Below are 18,308 nucleotides of genomic sequence, written 5' to 3'. Positions count from 1 at the left end.
TCAGTCTAACACGGGCATAACTCAATTTCAAACTGAAGGATGCCAGAATACAGTTTTGGGTAGTCCAATTTAATATTTTATTACACAAAAGTACCTTAAAAAAGGATAAGCATTCAGCTAAGACAACAGAGCCCAGTGCTACTGTAATATCTACTTGGTAGCACACACCATTATGCTACAAGAAAATAATTTGGCGTGTAGATGCAGGATGCAGGTATATATTTGGGGTTATTAGGTTGGCTCCTTCCTTCACCTCCCTGTTTATACATGAACTGATTCCAGCATCCCCCCTCCCTCAATGCTGGATGACGCTGAGTGGAAAATTTACTGTTTTTATTTAAACCTTTCTGTATTAAACAGTTGTGTTTGCATTCTTCTGTGTGCAAGAGGTGTGCAATTCCACTTGAGAACTGGTGCACAGTCTTTGATTAAAAATAGTTGTGGTTGTTATCTTATCTGTATGTGGCCCTCAAAATTTGTTGGTGATTGTGTTTTTACACCAAAGGCTATAACACTCTGTCTCTGTTTGACATGCAGTACTATGGTGAATAAATACACTCTAGGATGGGTTTTCTTCTGTCCAGGAAAGGTTATTATTGCTCACACTATTATTGCCCAAGAATTTACAATAAAAATATAATCACATAAGCATGCAAATCTTGAGTTTTGATGCCCATAATAACAATGGGCCTAGGGTGCTATAGGATAGATTGTCTCATGTAATGGAGAGCACCCTCCACAAAATGTGCACTGTTCCTAGCCGGGTTATGTTCTGTACTGGCAACATAGAATGTACTGACAGAACTGAACGAACTTAAGGAAATTAACAAATCAGCAATCTTCACAGTCACTTTCTGAGATAACTGGAGTTACTCAAAAAACATTGAGGAAAGCCATGTGGGTTGTGATGTGTACTGTGTAATACAGACAAATTTACATTTTGATTGAATTTTAATACATTAAAAGCTGATGTCAAATATTAAACATGGGGTTAATGTCTTACAGTATGCCAGCTTCCCTCCATATTCCCCAATAAAAGGGAGGTAAGCCCACCTCTGGCCGGCTAACAGGACAATTGGACACCTGTCATCCTTAAATGTATATGTATATGTATATGATATGTGGTAGGACAAATGTTAATTGCAGAACCCTTTCCAGAAGTAGGTGGCTAAACAGCACTTGGACAGGGCAAGGTTTCTGGTTTTGTTAGCCAGCCAGCCACACGTCTCTGGAACAGGATTTGGTTTTCTGTTTCGATCACTTCAGTCATTCTGAGATTTCAGATAGGAGGCAGGACTAAAAAACTAGGCAATCATGTTCCAAACTATCTCAGCATGACAATAAAGGTAATACTCCAGCTCCTGATAACAGCAGAATCTGTCTTCCATTGACTGGCAGTGTTATTGTGTGTTTTCCCCACTAGAGGGAAATGATAAAACTTATAGTTTTGTTCCTACCAAATTTCTTCTGCCCGATTGTTCGTAGTTGTTAAGCAGACATATATGTAAATAATTACTATGTTATCTAAATATAGCATCAGGGTGTCATTTGATTTAATATCATGACAACAAGCTTCATAATTATTAGAGATTTGAGCAAAATGAAATAATTTTATTAAGCAATTAGAGCCAGTCTCACAGGTTCATTCATTAAATTCCATCACAGCGTTGTCATTTAGCAGATACTCTTACTTAGCATGACTTACATAGGTTAGAGTTTTATCCATTTGTAGAGTAGGATATTTACTGAGGCTATTCTGGATTAAGTAACTTGCCCAAGGGTTCAGCAGCAGTGTCCCAGTGGGGAATTGAACCAGTGACCTTATACTCTGCAACCATAAAGCAACTGACTCTCCCATCCCGATAGGATCATGCCTCTCAGACACAATCTCTGTCTGTATTGGTTCCTCAGTTGTGGAATGAACTCCCCACAGAGGTTGGGCCAGCAGAATCCATCTTCTGATGCAGACTGAAGACCAACCTTTGCAGACTGTATTTTGGTTCCACCTCAATCCCCACCCCTAACACCTGCTACCTGTATCAATTGCTGCTTATGGATAATGTGGTCTATGACTGTGTGATGTATGGTAGTATATGTACTTGCCTTCGCTTAATCTCTAGGCTGTCTACTTTCAGGTCAGCACAAGTTAACATGTGGTACTGCATGAATGGTATTGTCCTCACACTCACTAGTCTGGACGTTTTATTAGCCTGGCCGAACACTGTTGCTTCTTTAATTTAGTGTAATGGAATAACTTCTCTTGTGCTGGAAATTGCTCTTGATAAGAGCATCTGCCATATGAATGTGATGTAACATAAATGTAATGTCAGTAACTGGGTGTTATTGTGTCTCAAAGTGTATTACATCATACTGAAACACAACTCGTCTTTACCCTGTATGTGAGCTGCAGAAATAATTCTGACTTGGCGCTAATATGATGATGGCAACATACAGTTAAAATTCACCACTAACATTTTTTATACTCTCATAGAGCATTCACTTTCTCTGTAGTACACTGTACAGATCCTTACCTTTGTGCTGAGCTCCTGGGATATTGTGTGAGGTCTGGCCCACTGTGTTGTACATGTCATTGCTAGGGAAGGCGAGTGCAGTGTATGGCCCTCCTTTATCTTTTATGCATGCATTACCAATGAAGGCTGCTTCTAGAGATCTCTCTTCTCCTCTTATAGCTGTATGTGCTGTGGATGTTTCTGTGGTCTGTAGTGTTTTCGTTTGGAAAAAAAAATGGACTGTCCTGAAAAAAACAGAAAGTTAATTGAGGGCTAAAACTGGTCTTGCATTTTGTTGGTGATTTTGTCAGTCTTGTATTCACTTTACAGCTGTGTTTTGTATCTGCAAAGCCAACGAAAGACTCACAACACATCGTTGAAACTGCTCAGTGGTCTTAACCGAACCATGAGCTGTGTGCATCCTTACATCCCTACAAACAAGTAAATGCAATCTTTTTCCACTTTATATTATAATACATTAGTGGCATTTAGCAAATGTTCTTATCCAGAGCAACTTACACAGATTACATGAAACAGATTTACAAATAGTATGGATACCAATTTACATAACATTAACTGACAATATTGCATTGCATCATTATGATGCTGGAAGGGCAGTGGCAGGAGTTCAGAGAGCCACTCCCACATTTTTTTGGCTGCTGCCCCACAGCCTGGGACTCTTCAGGACCTGGGACAGTAGCAGCCTCACAGACAGGCACCTGCACAGCTGGGGCTGATTGATTATCAGCTCAGATGTGGCTTGTCTCCTTTGTTAGACCAAGGATGAAAGGGACCTGAATGTACAGTAGGCTGTGGGACATGGGAGTTTTTGGTTTGTTTGTTTTGGGATTTTTTTGGTATTACTGAACTAATTCTTTTGTGTTTGCTGCTTTCTGTAGCTCCAGTGTACAGCTGCTGGCCAAATTAACAGTTTGTTTAGTCGTGTTCTTGTTCAGTGCCTGGCAAGTTGGGCATCCCTGTCACCCTGCCACACTTACACACAGGTCAGAGGGCAGGGGGTAAAGGTTATGAATGAGCACAAACTGGAAACATCAAAATATTTATTTCTCTCGTTGATGTACACACCAATAAGCAAACAATCTTCCAATGGCTAAATGCCATGTTTAACAGCCAAGCATTCTGATGCTCTGGATTCACAGTAATGCCACTCAATCACTCCAGCCAAAGGCTTAAATGTACATTTTTATAAATGCAATTAGTTTAGTATATATGGTAATGAATTTGTTATTTATACACTGTGTTTATATTTATACACATAGCTTCACTAAGGCAGGGTGGGGTACATTTAACACATCAAAAACAAAGCCACACCCAGAGGTGGCAGTAGAGTTACAGGATGTAGCCATGATTTAAAGTGCACGAATATAAAGAGAATAAAGTACTTATTTAGAATATTATTTTCTTAGCAGATGCTGAAATATAATGTGCTTTAAAAATGCTTTCTCGCTGTCTACTCATCAGTGCAGCGAATTAGGTACAATTTTTTTCTCAATAAGATCATAAAAGACGATGACCCAAAACCCTCTGTTCCTTACTGTATTTCATTGGAATTATTTTTGAATGACAAAATCTAAAATATGTAAAAATACTGTTATACTGAATTGCAACATTTTCAGCATGTAAGCATGTTTTACTACATTAATACATAACACAAGATTAATGTTTTCAAAGAAACTGGTTAATATTTAAACACATTGCGGAGTGAAAATGTATCATCTTGATTTTTCCATTTGCAGCATTTTACATTGTTCCTCATAAAAAAAGATATTCAAGGGAGCAGAGCCTCAGTCTCACAGACATATGTCCCATATGAATAACAGGGTTTATCAGCCCATGTATTTTCACCAGGAAATGTAAATGCACAGTCTGCCTGTGAATACAGATAGTTTGAGTAAGTCTTACTTGTGTAATAATCATTAGGCTCTCCATTCCTCCAGAATCTGGGAAAGAAAGGAGAGAGATTGAATAGGGCCGAGAAGCTGTACTTCTCTATTGCTGCCTACAGGGATACAGTGACTCCTCCTTCACATTATCTTTCTATTGCTGCCTCTGTTACTTTACTGTATGGCACTGCAGACTGAGAATGTATTCAGGGTTTTTAGTCTCAATACAAATCTGAATGCAAAATGTAACAGTTTGTAAAGTGTTCTCAGTGTTCCTATCATTTGCACAGATTGAGGATGAAATACGTAAAAACACACGATACAACACAGAGGCATGCATTGTGTATAACTGCAGAAATTCATGCATGTTACTGAGATCTTAAAGATGTAGACCATGTTTGTGAGATGGAGATTCATGATTTTATGCCAATTTTCTCCTCTGTCTGCAGAGTTATCCCCCTATGATGTCTAAGTGAGATTTCTCACCCTTTCTGTAGAGGAGTTCTGTCAACCCAGAGCCAGGTCCCCTCTGTTTCTGAGTCACTCAGTCCAATCCAGTATTCACCTTCTTTTGTGTGGTTGGAGATGAACTCCTGTTCAAAAAACAGAATGACTCTCACTACTCACCCTGCTGACAGAGACACTGAGGGACACACAGTCCACACTGATGCATAACAAGAGGTCTAACGATAGGAAAAGGACCACTCAGCCAAACCAGACTCACCACCCTGCCCATAGTCCGTTTCACAGATGATACATTGTATTCCAGAGATCATGAGGACAGTTAGCAAAAATACAAATCATACAAAACAAAGATAATTGAGCTACAAAACACTGATAAATGAGTTTAACAAACAGCTAAAGTATCAAACCCACTTCCCTGTATAAGAGTGTTAAAATATGGGGAAAAGTCAGTTCCACTGTGGCTACTGAGCATTCAGTAATGTTATTTGGAACACAACTCACATTCACTCATTTTAAGCAACTAACTCACTCAGTCTTACCTGTTCCTCTTCACCGTCTATAACCACCAGATCAGCATCTTGTCCTAGGCAGTCACTGCGACTGGGAAGCCAGTACTTAGTCTCAGTAGAGAAGTAGTAACACTTGGATCTGAACTGCTCCCAACCCTGTGGACAGGGTCTACACACTCTCTCTGTACAGAAAAAGAACAGATTCCATTCCAATACCATTAAACAACAAACACAATCCTTTCACAAGACTTCACTCCTACAAGAAAAAGGAAAGATCATTAATACATCATCATTGTTTCCCTGTCTTCTGTTTGCCGTTTTTTCAGCTACAAATATAGTAGTGCCACTCACTCTGTGAAATAAGAGGGCAGTATTTCTCCAACAGGGGGACTTTCTGTAGGAATCTGTTGTGGTATCTCTGTAGCTGGCTGCTGGTTTCAGTGAGTTTGCTGTAATTGGCTCTGAGGTGCTCCAGATTCCTCTCCATTGTTGAATATTTCTGGGATAGGCTTGTGTCTAATATATGAAGGAAAAACATACTGAAACATATTAGCAGCTAGACATGGAAACTATTACATGTCTTAGGAAATGTAATTAATCAATCAGCCATTGTTTGCACAACAATATGTGTCAGTGTGATGCATATAGCTTTGTCTAATATTGTAAAACTCAATCCAAAAAAAGTTCCCGTCAAACTGTCATCTGTCAAAGTCATTTTGTGAATTTTAGCTGTGACGTACAATTGTACAGCAGGCAACCACAACTCTGTTTTCAGCAGCTGTATCATGATCAGCACACACCTCACTTTGAATGCCACCCATTTAAGGACATCTATACTGTAGCATAAGGAGGCAGTAGCAGACAGGATAACAGGAACTGAAACTTACTTTACACCACTCCATAAACCTTTTGTATTATACAGATGGAATTTCATTAAAAGCTGAAAAAACTAGAAGTCCAAAAATATTTAGTTACTTTATAACGAAAAAGAAAAATGTATGCAAAAAATAGTATCAGAATGAAAATCCTGAAATATGATTTACATAGGCAATAATGCTGTCATAGCATGCTGAACAACATTTGACTCAAAATATAACTGGCACCTAAAATATAAAAAAATGAACATAAAAATGAAAGCCTTAAAAAGGTTTATCACATTCAAGCATATGTACACACACACATCACATTAGACAGTACAAAACATACAGTAAACACACAGTGTGTGTGCATTGACAGTGTATCATACTCACAGCAAACACTCAGGGCTATGATGGCAGTCAGTAAGAGAGCACACAGCAGCACCAGACACACTGCAGCCTGTCTGTAGGGGTGTGAGCTTTGCCCATTTGTTTCCCCTGTCAGGATTACAGTGTTTACATGCACTGCAGAGACAGTTCCCACAAGATTTTCATTCACAGGGTTACATATCAAACACAAATGGTAGTGTGGAGTGCTGGTTAAGGAGTTTGATTTATATCCTTGATGTTGCAGGTTCAGTTCTAAAGTGTGGCACTGCTGTGGTACTCTTGTTTAAGAGTGTTTAACCTGAATGGCCTAATTATTGCAAATGCAGTTGTGTTAATGGGTAATGTGTAAAATATGAACTATATAACCTGGATAAGGCTGTGTACTAAGTAAACAGTACAGTGCAATATCATACCCTTTATTACATTAACTTTGTTCCTGTTTTGTAGAGCATCAAAGTGTGATATTGCTGCCTCTCTTCTCTATGTCACCAGCGCATGAGCTGTGGCTATAACATGTATAACATGTAACTATACTGACTTTGGGTACAACAATATCTGTGATGTTACACGAGTGACTGACTTGCTGGTCCACAGTGGGGCACTGTCTTGGGGGAGGAAGAGTCTGTAGTTTTGATCTCAGAATAGGTTATAGCTTCTTCCTGAGTTCCTGAGAGAGGACAGGCAAAATTAAAAATGAATTCAGCAAGGTTTTTTACCTTTTTGAAAATAGAAAGACTACTTATATGCTATACATGTAGATTCCATCACATACATTTCAATTAAAAGCAATCCATAAACTGCAAACTACAATCAGTAAACTATAAATTCAGTGCCCAGTGTAATTTAAAAATTTTTAAAAATAGCTATGTGAAAAATCAATTGAAAGGTGAGTAGAATTCACATTTTTTCACGTTTTAAAGGTGGCATAGATGTAAAAAAAAAAAAATTAAAAAATCACCTGAGGATTCTAATATTCACAGATATTGACATTGTGGTTATATGGGGATCTGTGTGTTAAATCCAGGATCGTATTTGGATAAGAGTGACAATTAGTTCTAAAATGGAATACTGTAGATAGCATGTTCTTATCTCCCTCACCCCAGATATTTACTTTCATTTTCTCAAAGTACTGTTGTTAACCCCACAGCCTGGAGTTCACATCCCCCATTGAAACTTACTGAATGAACCATTTATTTCATAAAACTGCTTCCATGACACCAAAACTGAATGCTGACTGTGAGTAAAAGCAGGTTGATAGAGTACAGTCTCACTAAATGTATAGAACATGATCCTAACATGTGTCCACAATCACAATCAAGTGACAGAGAACGTTTCACTGACTGTAGAATTTGAACAGTAATATTAACCGAATTTCATCTTTTGCACAAATAACACTTACTCACCTGCAGGCTTGCGATTTGAGTCCTTACTGAACTTTAGAACGGAATATAATGTCCCCTCAGACATTGGAACTGATGTTTCAAATGAAAAATGAAAAAAACAACAACTGAGATGCACAAACTGAGAGGGGAAAGAAAAATGCAGAAGTAGAAAAAGAAGGGGAAAGCAGATAGAGCATAATGTGGGCGGTGCACATGCAACTGTTGACCAGAGATGCAAATAGAATAATTTCAGACTGAAGAAAACACAGGCTTCCTCAGATAAAATTAAATGCCGTGGTCGGCAGTATACTGCAGCGATTGAGAAAATGAATTTGTAGACTTTCATAAAGCTTGTTGTAATCCTCTGACATATTAAACACAAATATTTGGTATAGCATTACCTGCACAGCTTGAACGTAACTCACAGGATGACAGGTTGAATTGGGCTGTGTTTTTGGTGTGATCTAAACAGAACCACCTCCACAAGTAGGCCTAGGTGAGTGTGGCACACCTGAACTTTCACCAGGGCCCACTAAGCATTTTAAAATGATGGCTGCAATTTCTGACTGACCATGTGTGCTAATGACATTGTAGTCTTCCTGTATGCCAGCTGCCCTCCATACTCCCCAATTAAAGGGAGCTGAACTCAGTCTTGGCCAGCTAACAGCACAAGACACCTTTCATGAAATACAGATGGGGTGTATGGTAGGCTGAAGATCAGCAAAAGATCCTTTCCAGTGATAAGTGACTTACCCCTGATGTTAGTGGGCAGGGCAAGCTCATTGCTTGTGTTGGCCAGTGATGCATGTTTCTGAAACACTATCTCGTTTTCCTTTTTGACCATTTCAGTTGTTATGAGATCTCAGATATTAGGCAAGACTAAAAAAATAGGAAGTTTTAGGTAGCTGCATTCCACACTGTCCCCAATATAGATCATTGGCTAACTAATTAGCTAACCCAATTTGGAATGTCCAGTTGTATCATTAAGCCTCTCATTGCTGAATCCCCCTCCTCTACAGTCTGAGAGGGTGCAGACGGAGACATGATTCCAACCGCCACTTCTTTACACACCAAAATCCCCGTACCCAGAGGACACAGAAGTTGTTTTACACAAGCGAACTGCAGGTGCCCTGGCTGACCAATGGGGGTGCTAATGAGCAATGGAATGAACAAACCCTGCCTTTTCCTGGGTCAGGGAATAATTTTCCCTGTTTTTCCCAATTAGCCTGAGTTTACTGATTGTTTTATTCCCTCTGGAAAATGCACTGTATACAGCACTTTGCAATCATCTTGACTGTAAAAAAGTGTGCTCTATCAAATGAAACTTTATTGATTCATTTATTTATTCATATTGCTGGCTGAACAAAGCCAAGTTGTTCCGCTGCTATGGGTTCCCAGTCACTGTAAGGTGGTGACACGGCTGGGATCAAATCAGTATCATAGGACTCAGGGGGCTTTTACCAACTGAGCCACTCAGAAGCACCAAACATGCATTTCTTAACATACAGTATCTCTAAATAAAGGGACAGTTCCTTATTGGTTTTCATATATCAAGTCCCAGAAATAGATCTTTAACACATTCCATAACACTTTGACTACCAGAGACCTTCTGCTTCATGCATGTGACTAACTTGGTCTTTTTGTGCTTGATCAAAATATATTTTTGAGATACATAATGCTGAGACACAAATCATCATTTCATGGTGTATGACCTACAGAAACAATTCAGTCTTGGTGCTGATATGATGATAACCAAATACAATTAAAATATAACTTTTATCCTTAATGTTTTAATACTCCCATAAAGCATTCACGCGCTCTGTAGTATACTGTACAGATCCTTACCTTTGTTCTGGGCTCCTGGGATATTGTGTGAGGTCTGGCCCACTGTGTTGTACACGTCGTTGCTAGGGAAGGCGAGTGCAGTGTATGTCCCTTCATTATCTTTTGTAGATGCATGCATTGTGTGCATTACCAATGAAGGCTGTTGCTTCTAGAGATTTCTTTTTTCATCTGTATGTTATTGCTATACAAGCTCTGGGCGTTTTCGTTGTTTGTACGATTTTAGCTTTAAAAATGAGCTGTACTGAAAAAAAAGGAAGTTGTTTGAGGACTGAAGCTGGTCTTGCATTTTGTTGGTCACTTTGACACCCTTCTCACTCTCATATTCACTTTAAAGATGTGTTTTGTATCTATAAAGCTAATGAAAAACTCATAACATCGTCATTATTCTGGCTCAGTGGTCTCATGTGTGAATGCTCTGTTATGAATGTATCTTGTCCAGGGATGGTTTACTCCTCAGCTTTGATCAAATAAGCTGTCACATCATGAGTGTGATGTCTGTTATTATTACATCTTTTATACATGTGGCTGACCTGCTGGTCCATGTTGGGACACTGTGTGGAGGGAGAAGTCAGTGGTTTTCACCTCAGAATAGGTTACGTCCTCATCGTAGCTTACTGAGAGAGGAGAGGCGGGGATGGAAGCCTTTAACATTCAGTCAAAGCCTACCATGCTGCCCAGAGAATATTACATATTCCACAGTAGCCAAAAAAACAGTTGTAATCATAGTATTAATTACATTTGTAATGGATGTTTGCACATGATGTCACATATGAAGGCCTAGGGAAGCAGAGAAGCCTGGCAAAGAGGGAACATTGAATGACTTCCTATCTGGCACAATGCTGATGATTGCTTATGTGGCACTCAAAAACAAAGATCCTGAAGAACAGGCAGAAGTAACTGGGCTCATAACCAGGGGTTCATGGAACTTAGAAGTTGTGGGAACTGTAAGACTTGGCAACATATAGTAAGTGGAAAGGAAAAATAAAGAAATAAACAAATGAAAGAAAATAGTACCAACAATGAGAGTCGAGTGAAACAATTTCCAAACTTGCTGAAATGATGGGCTCTGCAGAACATCACTCCTTTCTCTGCACGCTGGGTGATCAGCAGTTTCCCCACCCATTTTTGATGTATTTTGTTGGATCCCAGTTCTCTTAAGAAGAACCAACGAAAGAAATTAACATGAGAGCTGGTGTATGTTCGAGTTTCAATTGTTTGCTATGGTGTTCATGTCAGACAAAACTCTTTCACAATCTGATCTACCTGCCTTCTTTGGCCTGCAGTGCTGCTGCATTGGGCTATAAATACTGGTTAGGTAAAATAAACATGTTGGAAAATGTGGAAGATGGAATGCATTTTTACAACTAGTCATTAAACTGTCTCTCACAGGCATAACTCAATTTCAAACTGAAGGATGCCAGAATACAGTTTTGGGTAGTCCAAGTTGATATTTTATTACACAGAAGTACCTTAAAAAAGGATTAGCACTCAGTTAAGACAACAGAGCCCAGTGCTACTGTAAATCTACTTGGTAGCATACACCATTATGCTACAAGAAAATAATTTGACGTGTAGATGCAGGATGCAGGTATATATTTGGGGTTATTAAGCACCTTCCTTCACCTTCCTGTTTATACATGAACTGATTCCAGCATCCCCCCTCCCTCAATGCTGGATGACGCTGAGTGGAAAATTTACTGTTTTTATTTAAACATGTCTGTGTTAAACAGTTGTGTTTGCGTTTTTCTGTGCAGGAGGACAAAGGGTGCTGGTAAAATTTTGGGGTGCAGTGTTTTTGGTCATAACAAAGTAAGCTTTTTTATTGTATTTTAATTCCACTTGAGAGCTGGCGCACAGTGTTTGATTAAAAATAGTTGTGGTTGTCATCTGCAGCTGACAGAGGAAGCAGAACAGGAAGTTGCTTGGTGTTTAATATGGCCCTTGAAATTTGTTGGTGTTTGAATTTTTATACCAAAGGCTATAACACTGTCTCTGACGTGCAGTACTATGGTGAATAAATACACTCTAGGATGGATTTTCTTCTGTCCAGGAAAGGTTATTACTGCTCAAACTGTTATTGCCCAAGAATTTACAATAAAAATATAATATAATATAATATGATATAAATAACTACCTAGTCTCATGGGATATACCAGGCTGCATAATAACAATGGTCCTTGGGCGCTATATGTAACCGGCAAAATGGAATGACCATTGCAGGCACCGTAGTGCTTGTTTGCGGTCACGCCCCCTGCTATGCTGCTGCGGAAGTTAGCCGTGCAAACAATTAACTTGTCACACAAAACGGGTATATATAGGCCAGGTAACATGCACAGAGCTGAACCGCTCCTTTGCGTATTTTTTGTTTCCGTGCGCTGTAGTATTCCTGATTTGAGGTAGGTTCCTGACTTGGTTGATTGTGTGTTGCGGGCAAGCTCCCATTACCTCCACGGTAACCAATGTAATGCGCTTAACAGGAGGTTGCTGGCATCCTTGTTCCCTGCTGGGTCGGAAGAGTTTCGCGGTGGCTGTTTCTTCTTTCCCTCCCGTCCATTGCCTCCCTACACAGGAGCAGCCAAGCCCACTGGGCAGGTAAAATTATATAACTTTATGTGAGTTTGAGGCATTTTAACAGGTGGTAGTTATAGCAGCAGTATCATGAGTTGTCCGGCATGTCCCGTTTTGACCTCAGTTGTAAATATTACTGTTGTCATTGCCTTAACAGGAAGACTGCCGCCGCTACTTTGCCTTTTCGTTAGTTGTATGCCCTGAAATTTTGCCCTGTTTTTATGTCCATTGCTATTAGGCTGCTCGTCGGGGCTAGGCACTCGGTGGTGAGGTCCCATCACTGCATGATTTGCTTGCAGGTTGCACTGGCGTTCACAGAAGGTACACCTTTGTTTTCTCTGCCGAAGCGCTTGTGTCAGTATTGCTTTTTTAGACGCACGCTACTGTAGTCTGCCTCCCCGTGGCTGACTGAAGCCCTCTCCGCATTGGCATTTTTAATGTACCTGTTTAGTAAAATATTTTTTAACCTGGACTGTAACAAGATAAAATAAAGTTCTGTTTTTTGTAATTTGGAAACAGTGTCTCTGTCCTCTATCAGTGAATGAACCTGTGTGCCTGGTATGTCCTCCTAGGGTTGGTTAGACTGGTGTTGACCCGTTTTATATCTCCCTGGGTAGAATCCCCAGGATGGCGTCGTTGGCTACCCCCCTTGTCATACTTTTAAATATTCTCCACATCCTCCCTTGTACTCACCACATATAGGATAGATTGTCTCATGTAATGGAGAGCACCCTCTGCAAAATGTGCACTGTTCCTAGCCGGGTTATGTTCTGTACTGGCAACATAGAATGTACTGACAGAACTGAACAAACTGAAGGAAATGAACAAATCTTCACAGTCACTTTCTGAGAGAACTGAACTTACTCAAACCATTCAGGAAGGCCATGTGGGTTGTGGTGTGTACTATGTAATACAAATTTACATTTTGATTGAATTTGAATACATTAAGAAGCTGATGTCAAATATTAAACATGGGGTTAATGTCTTACAGTATGCCAGCTTCCCTCCATATTCCCCAATAAAAGGGAGGTAAGCCCACCTCTGGCCGGCTAACAGGACAATTGGACACCTGTCATCCTTAAATGTATATGTATATGATATGTGGTAGGACAAATGTTAATTGCAGAACCCTTTCCAGAAGTAGGTGGCTAAACAGCACTTGGACAGGGCAAGGTTTCTGGTTTTGTTAGCCAGCCAGCCACACATGTCTCTGGAACAGGATTTGGTTTTCTGTTTAGAAACCAAACAGTCGTTCTGAGATTTCAGATAGGAGGCAGGACTAAAAAAACTAGGGAGTCATGTGCCACACCATCTCAGCATGACAATAAAGGTAATACTCCAGCTCCTGATAAAAGCAGAATCTGTTTTACATTGACTGGCATTGTTATTGTGTGTTTTCTCCACTAGAGGGCAACCATAAAACTTCTAGTTTTGTTCCTGCCACATCCCTTCTGCCCGATTGTTCATAGTTGTTAAGCAGACATATATGTGACTAATTTCTATGTTATCTAAATATAGCATCAGGTTGCCATTTCATTTAATGTCATGATAAGCTACTGAATTATTAGAGATTTGAGCAAAATGAAATCATTTCATTGAGCAACGGAAGCTAGTCTCACAGGCTAACTCATTAAATTATATGACGGTAGAATCGTGCCTTGAATACGAAGTAGCGCAGAGTAAGATTTGGGCTTGTAAACGGCGAACTGTAAAAGCGAAACACTAATCGCAATTGTAATTCTCAATTTGCGAGACCGCATTTTGGAGTTTGCAACTGTAGCTTCCGATCTGTAAAACTGCAAAAAACAAGATTCATGCAAGGTTCCTGACCAATCAATCGCGTACACTGCCACCTACTGGATTCTTATGTTAGAAGAGCCACAGCTTACGGTTTCTTGAGCAAGTTGTAAATTGCAAAACGCGAGTCGCGCTTCTTTCGTTTTTGGCACTTAGAATGGCGAGAGAAAGCGGTCAAAAATCACGTGATAAGATTACGCTCCTGAGCGCTCAGACCGGAAGTTGCAAAACGCAAATCTGGTATAGTTTTGCGTGTATGAAGTTGCGATTGCAATTTGGTTTTTGCAGATAGTGAACATGCTGTCTGGAGAGAACAATACTCAACAAAGGACCTGAATACCACCATTGTGTCCCAAGAGGTACAAGTGCCCCTCACTGAAAATTAGGGTTCATTCTTATTTCACAGTGCATTGTGGTACTGCTGGTGTTTGCGCATTCTCCATTTAGTGTCTGGTAAAGTGAAGTACACTTCTCCGCTCATCTCCTACAGCATTGTGAAGTCAAAGAAATTAATCTGATCTTGAGGAAAGACCCCATAAATGGAAGTGAACGGCTAAAACATGTTCTGCAAATAAATCACTGCAAAAAGTGTCTCGAGCCAGCATGCTTGAAGCACATTGTGTGTGCATGTGCAGGTGCACGTGTGTGTGTGTGTGTGTGTGTGTGTGTGTGTGTGTGTGTGTGTGAGAGATGCTTGTGTGTGGGGGAGGTGGGTTGATTGTTTTAATTTTCGGGAGAGCTTTTCTTTGAATCGGTCCTGTATTGAGTAGGTCAGCTGTATTGACACAAAGAACTTTGGAAGCTTTCAACAATGATTAGAATTCTAGCAATGTTGTAACAGTAGGGAAATAAATAACATTATCACACATGTGTCCTGCACACACACGCGCGCACACACGCACGCACACATACACACACACACACACACACACACACACACACACACACACACAGATGGGTGACATTGTTTTCTATGTTTGAAATTGCACTGTAGTTTGCAGCAGAAACTATTGGCGTTGTACTGTATGTGGCTGCTATGGCAACACTGCTATGACTTGCCCTACCAATAAATCACAGTTGAATTCAGTTGAATTGAGAGAGGAGACAGAGATTGAGAGGGAGACAGAAAGAGAGAGATGGAGAGATTAGCATCACTTTTAATTAGATTACCTTTTGTTTAGTCTCTTACAATATACTCCACTATGTCAATAATCCTCTTTGATTCAATGATGTATGCATGATGCAATGCTTTGGTGATTATTACAAATGTGGTTCATGTCCATAAAACATCTTTTGAATTTGCATTTGAGAGCAAGACTGAGAAAGAAAAAGCAAGAGTTAAAGAGAGAGGGTAGAAGGGGAGCATTCACATGAGAGGAAGACAAACAATCTCTCTTTCTCTGTCCTTTCCTCTCTTTCTGTTTCTCTTTGTTTTCCCGTTTTCATTTCTATGTTTTTCTGTGATTGGGCCTGGTTTTGTTTATTTATTTTTATTTCACATATTTTGCAATATATTGCTTATTTTTGTGATCAAAGATAAAATAAAGCATCAAACAAGATCAACAAAGTAAAATAGGATTAAATAATCTCTCAAGCGCAAAAGGTAATTTCACATGCGAACAGTGCCTGCTCAGAATGAACAATTAGGCTTTTTTTTTATCTCTCTCATTCACTCAGAAGTGAGTTTTCCCTAACTTTCCTCACAGGGAAATGCATCACACCCATCTCCTGGCTGGGTCGCCAAAGGCACTGTTTCAGAAAATTTCTCTCAAGTAGATTTGTCCTTGCCTGTTTCATATATGATGAAAGCAGACCTGTGGTAAACTTTGATGTGTGGAAATGTTTTCCAAACATTTTGATGGTTCAGGTGTGCTTGGAGGCTGGCAAGCTTGAAAATAATGAATTATTAATAGTGTTAAATCTGCTGTCCATCAGAAGTGTGGTGCATCAGTTTCATAACTCTCCCTGTAGAGGCCATCATTACATTACTGTCATTTAGCAGATACTCTTATCCAAAGCAACTTACATAGGTTGCAGTTTTTGCATGTTATCCATTTATACAGCTGGATATTTACTGAAGCAAAAGTACCCTGCCCAAGGGTGCAGCAGCAGTGCCCCAGCAGGGAATCGAACTAGAATTTTTTTCGGTTACAAGTCCTGCTCCTTACCACTATGTTACACTGCAACCCCTTATGGGGAATGTGCTTCAAACGAACGCTGTTTGTCTGTCCATTGTCTGAGGTCTGTAACATGAATTGGAGGAAATTTTATACTTTGATTATGCTGACCTCATGAAAATATTGGTTCATTTTTCCATTTTGGGATGCACACTTATTCATGGTTTTGAAGATTGCTTTTCTGAAACAAGGGAGAGGAGGGCAAAGAGGAGGGGAAAACTGAAAGGTAGTAATCTTGGCCATTTGATTAATCCATGGTGGAGGCTCTTAAGTAGCACAACACAGATACATCTCCATTACAGGGACAGGGGGTAATAAAGAGCAAAACCACTAATGGAAGATAACATCAGCCAAATGAAGATAACATAACTGTGAGCTCTCTCTCTCTCCCTCTCTCTCTCTCTCTCTCTCTCTCTGTGTCTCTCTCTCTCCCTCTCTCTCTCTCTCTGTCTCTCTCTCTTTATCTCTCTCTCTCTTCCTCTCTCTCTCCCTCTCTCTCTCTCTCTCTGTCTCTCTCCCTCCCTCTCTCTCTCTCTCTCTGTCTCTCTCTCTTTATCTCTCTCTCTCTTCCTCTCTCTCTCCCTCTCTCTCTCTCTCTCTATTTATCTCACTCTCTCTTTCTCTCACTCTCACCCTCTCTCTCTCTCTTCCTCCCTCTCTCTTTCTCTCCCTCTCACTCTCTCTCTCTCTCTCTTCCTCCCTCTCTCTTTCTCTTCCTCTCTCTCTCCCTCTCTCTCTCTCTGTCTCTCTCCCTCCCTCTCTCTCTCTCTCTCTCCCTCTCTCTCTCTCTTCCTCCCTCTCTCTTTCTCTCCCTCTCCCTCTCTCTCTCTCTCTCTTCCTCCCTCTCTCTTTCTCTCCCTCTCTCTTTCTCTCTCTCTCTCTCTGCTTGTCTTTGTTTACTGCTCCCTCATTCTCTCCTTTATAAACACAAAATACAGGCAGACAGATCTGTGCTGGTTGCCCCTTAGCCCTAACCAGGCATAACAAATTATATCTTTCCTCTGCTTGCATCTCGCCGCACCATCTCTGTGTTTCTGGGCCGCGTTCCAGTGGGCAGCCACGGCAGCCACAGCAACCGCGGCGTGTGACCTGCCTCAGGTTTGATGGCGGTGGTAAAGCCCGGAGCGGGCGTCGTTTCGCGAATGAAATGGAGCTTCGGGGAGGATCGATATATCTCTGAGCATCTGCCAGGACAGGGATGATAAATCCCAGGCCTCTGCCAGATAGGACGGGACGGGATGCGGGGTGGGGGGGCTCCTCTTAGCGTAATGGACAACGGTTCAAAAGTTTAACGCACTGGCTGCATGCGATCTCTCTCTCTTTATTACAGGCGGAGGCTCTGCGCGCGCGGAGGGCGAGGGCCGCCCTCATCGATGCCCGTCTCCGAGGGAGGATGGGAGAGGTGCATTAGGGTAATTGCCTGCGCTGAAATGATTATGGTGCCGGGATGCTGATACTGTGCTTTCCAGCACGTGTGTGTGTGTGTGTGTGTGTGTGTGTGTGTGTGTGTGTGTGGTGTGTGTGGTGTGTGTGGTGTGTGTGGTGTGTGTGTATGCGAGTTTGTAGTTTGTGTGTGTGTTTGTGACTGTTTATGCGTGTGTGTGTTTGTGTATGTGTCTGTGCCCTATCATGCATGACTGAGTTGGGGGACTTTCCCAGTCTTAACTCCACATTACAACAACCCCCACCCCCACCTCCACCACCACTACCACCCACCGTCAGTGCCCCGGCACTCTGAGTAGAGTGGGGGCTTTCTGATTATTGATGAGATTGGGGGGGGGGGGTGTAGGGGGAGGGGGTTGTGGAGGGAGATTCTGGGCGGTGATCCAGGTCATGGCAGAGCTGGGCAGACTCTCCACAGTGGCTGGATCCTCGGTGCGGGGACAGCGCCTCTCTCCCTCTCC

General features: G+C 41.0%; 1 protein-coding gene across 1 annotated transcript; it reads right to left on the bottom strand.

Annotated features, from left to right (window-relative positions):
- Nucleotides 1-4,896: 4,896 nt before the first annotated feature.
- LOC118774529 (C-type lectin domain family 4 member E-like) lies at nucleotides 4,897-5,875 on the bottom strand. The gene is made up of 3 exons (XM_036523876.1): nucleotides 5,740-5,875; nucleotides 5,419-5,570; nucleotides 4,897-5,007 (listed from the first exon to the last, which is right to left on the bottom strand). Exons 1-3 carry the CDS (start codon nucleotides 5,873-5,875, stop codon nucleotides 4,897-4,899), a joined length of 399 nt encoding a protein of 132 aa, XP_036379769.1.
- Between the last annotated feature and the right edge of the window lie 12,433 nt (nucleotides 5,876-18,308).

This window comes from Megalops cyprinoides, chromosome 3 (genome assembly GCF_013368585.1).
Source record: "Megalops cyprinoides isolate fMegCyp1 chromosome 3, fMegCyp1.pri, whole genome shotgun sequence".
In the NCBI taxonomy this organism is placed as follows: Eukaryota; Metazoa; Chordata; class Actinopteri; order Elopiformes; family Megalopidae; genus Megalops; species Megalops cyprinoides.
This window is presented reverse-complemented; position numbering and strand designations above follow the sequence as displayed.

Coding starts and splice junctions, on each gene's coding strand:
- LOC118774529 (XM_036523876.1), bottom strand. CDS start 5,875: ATGGAGAGGAATCTGGAGCACCTCAGAGCCAATTACAGCAAACTCACT. Junction 5,571..5,739: donor CTGCCCTCTTATTTCACAGA/GTGAGTGGCACT, acceptor TTTTCTGTACAG/AGAGAGTGTGTAGACCCTGT. Junction 5,008..5,418: donor TAGACGGTGAAGAGGAACAG/GTAAGACTGAGT, acceptor TTTTTTGAACAG/GAGTTCATCTCCAACCACAC.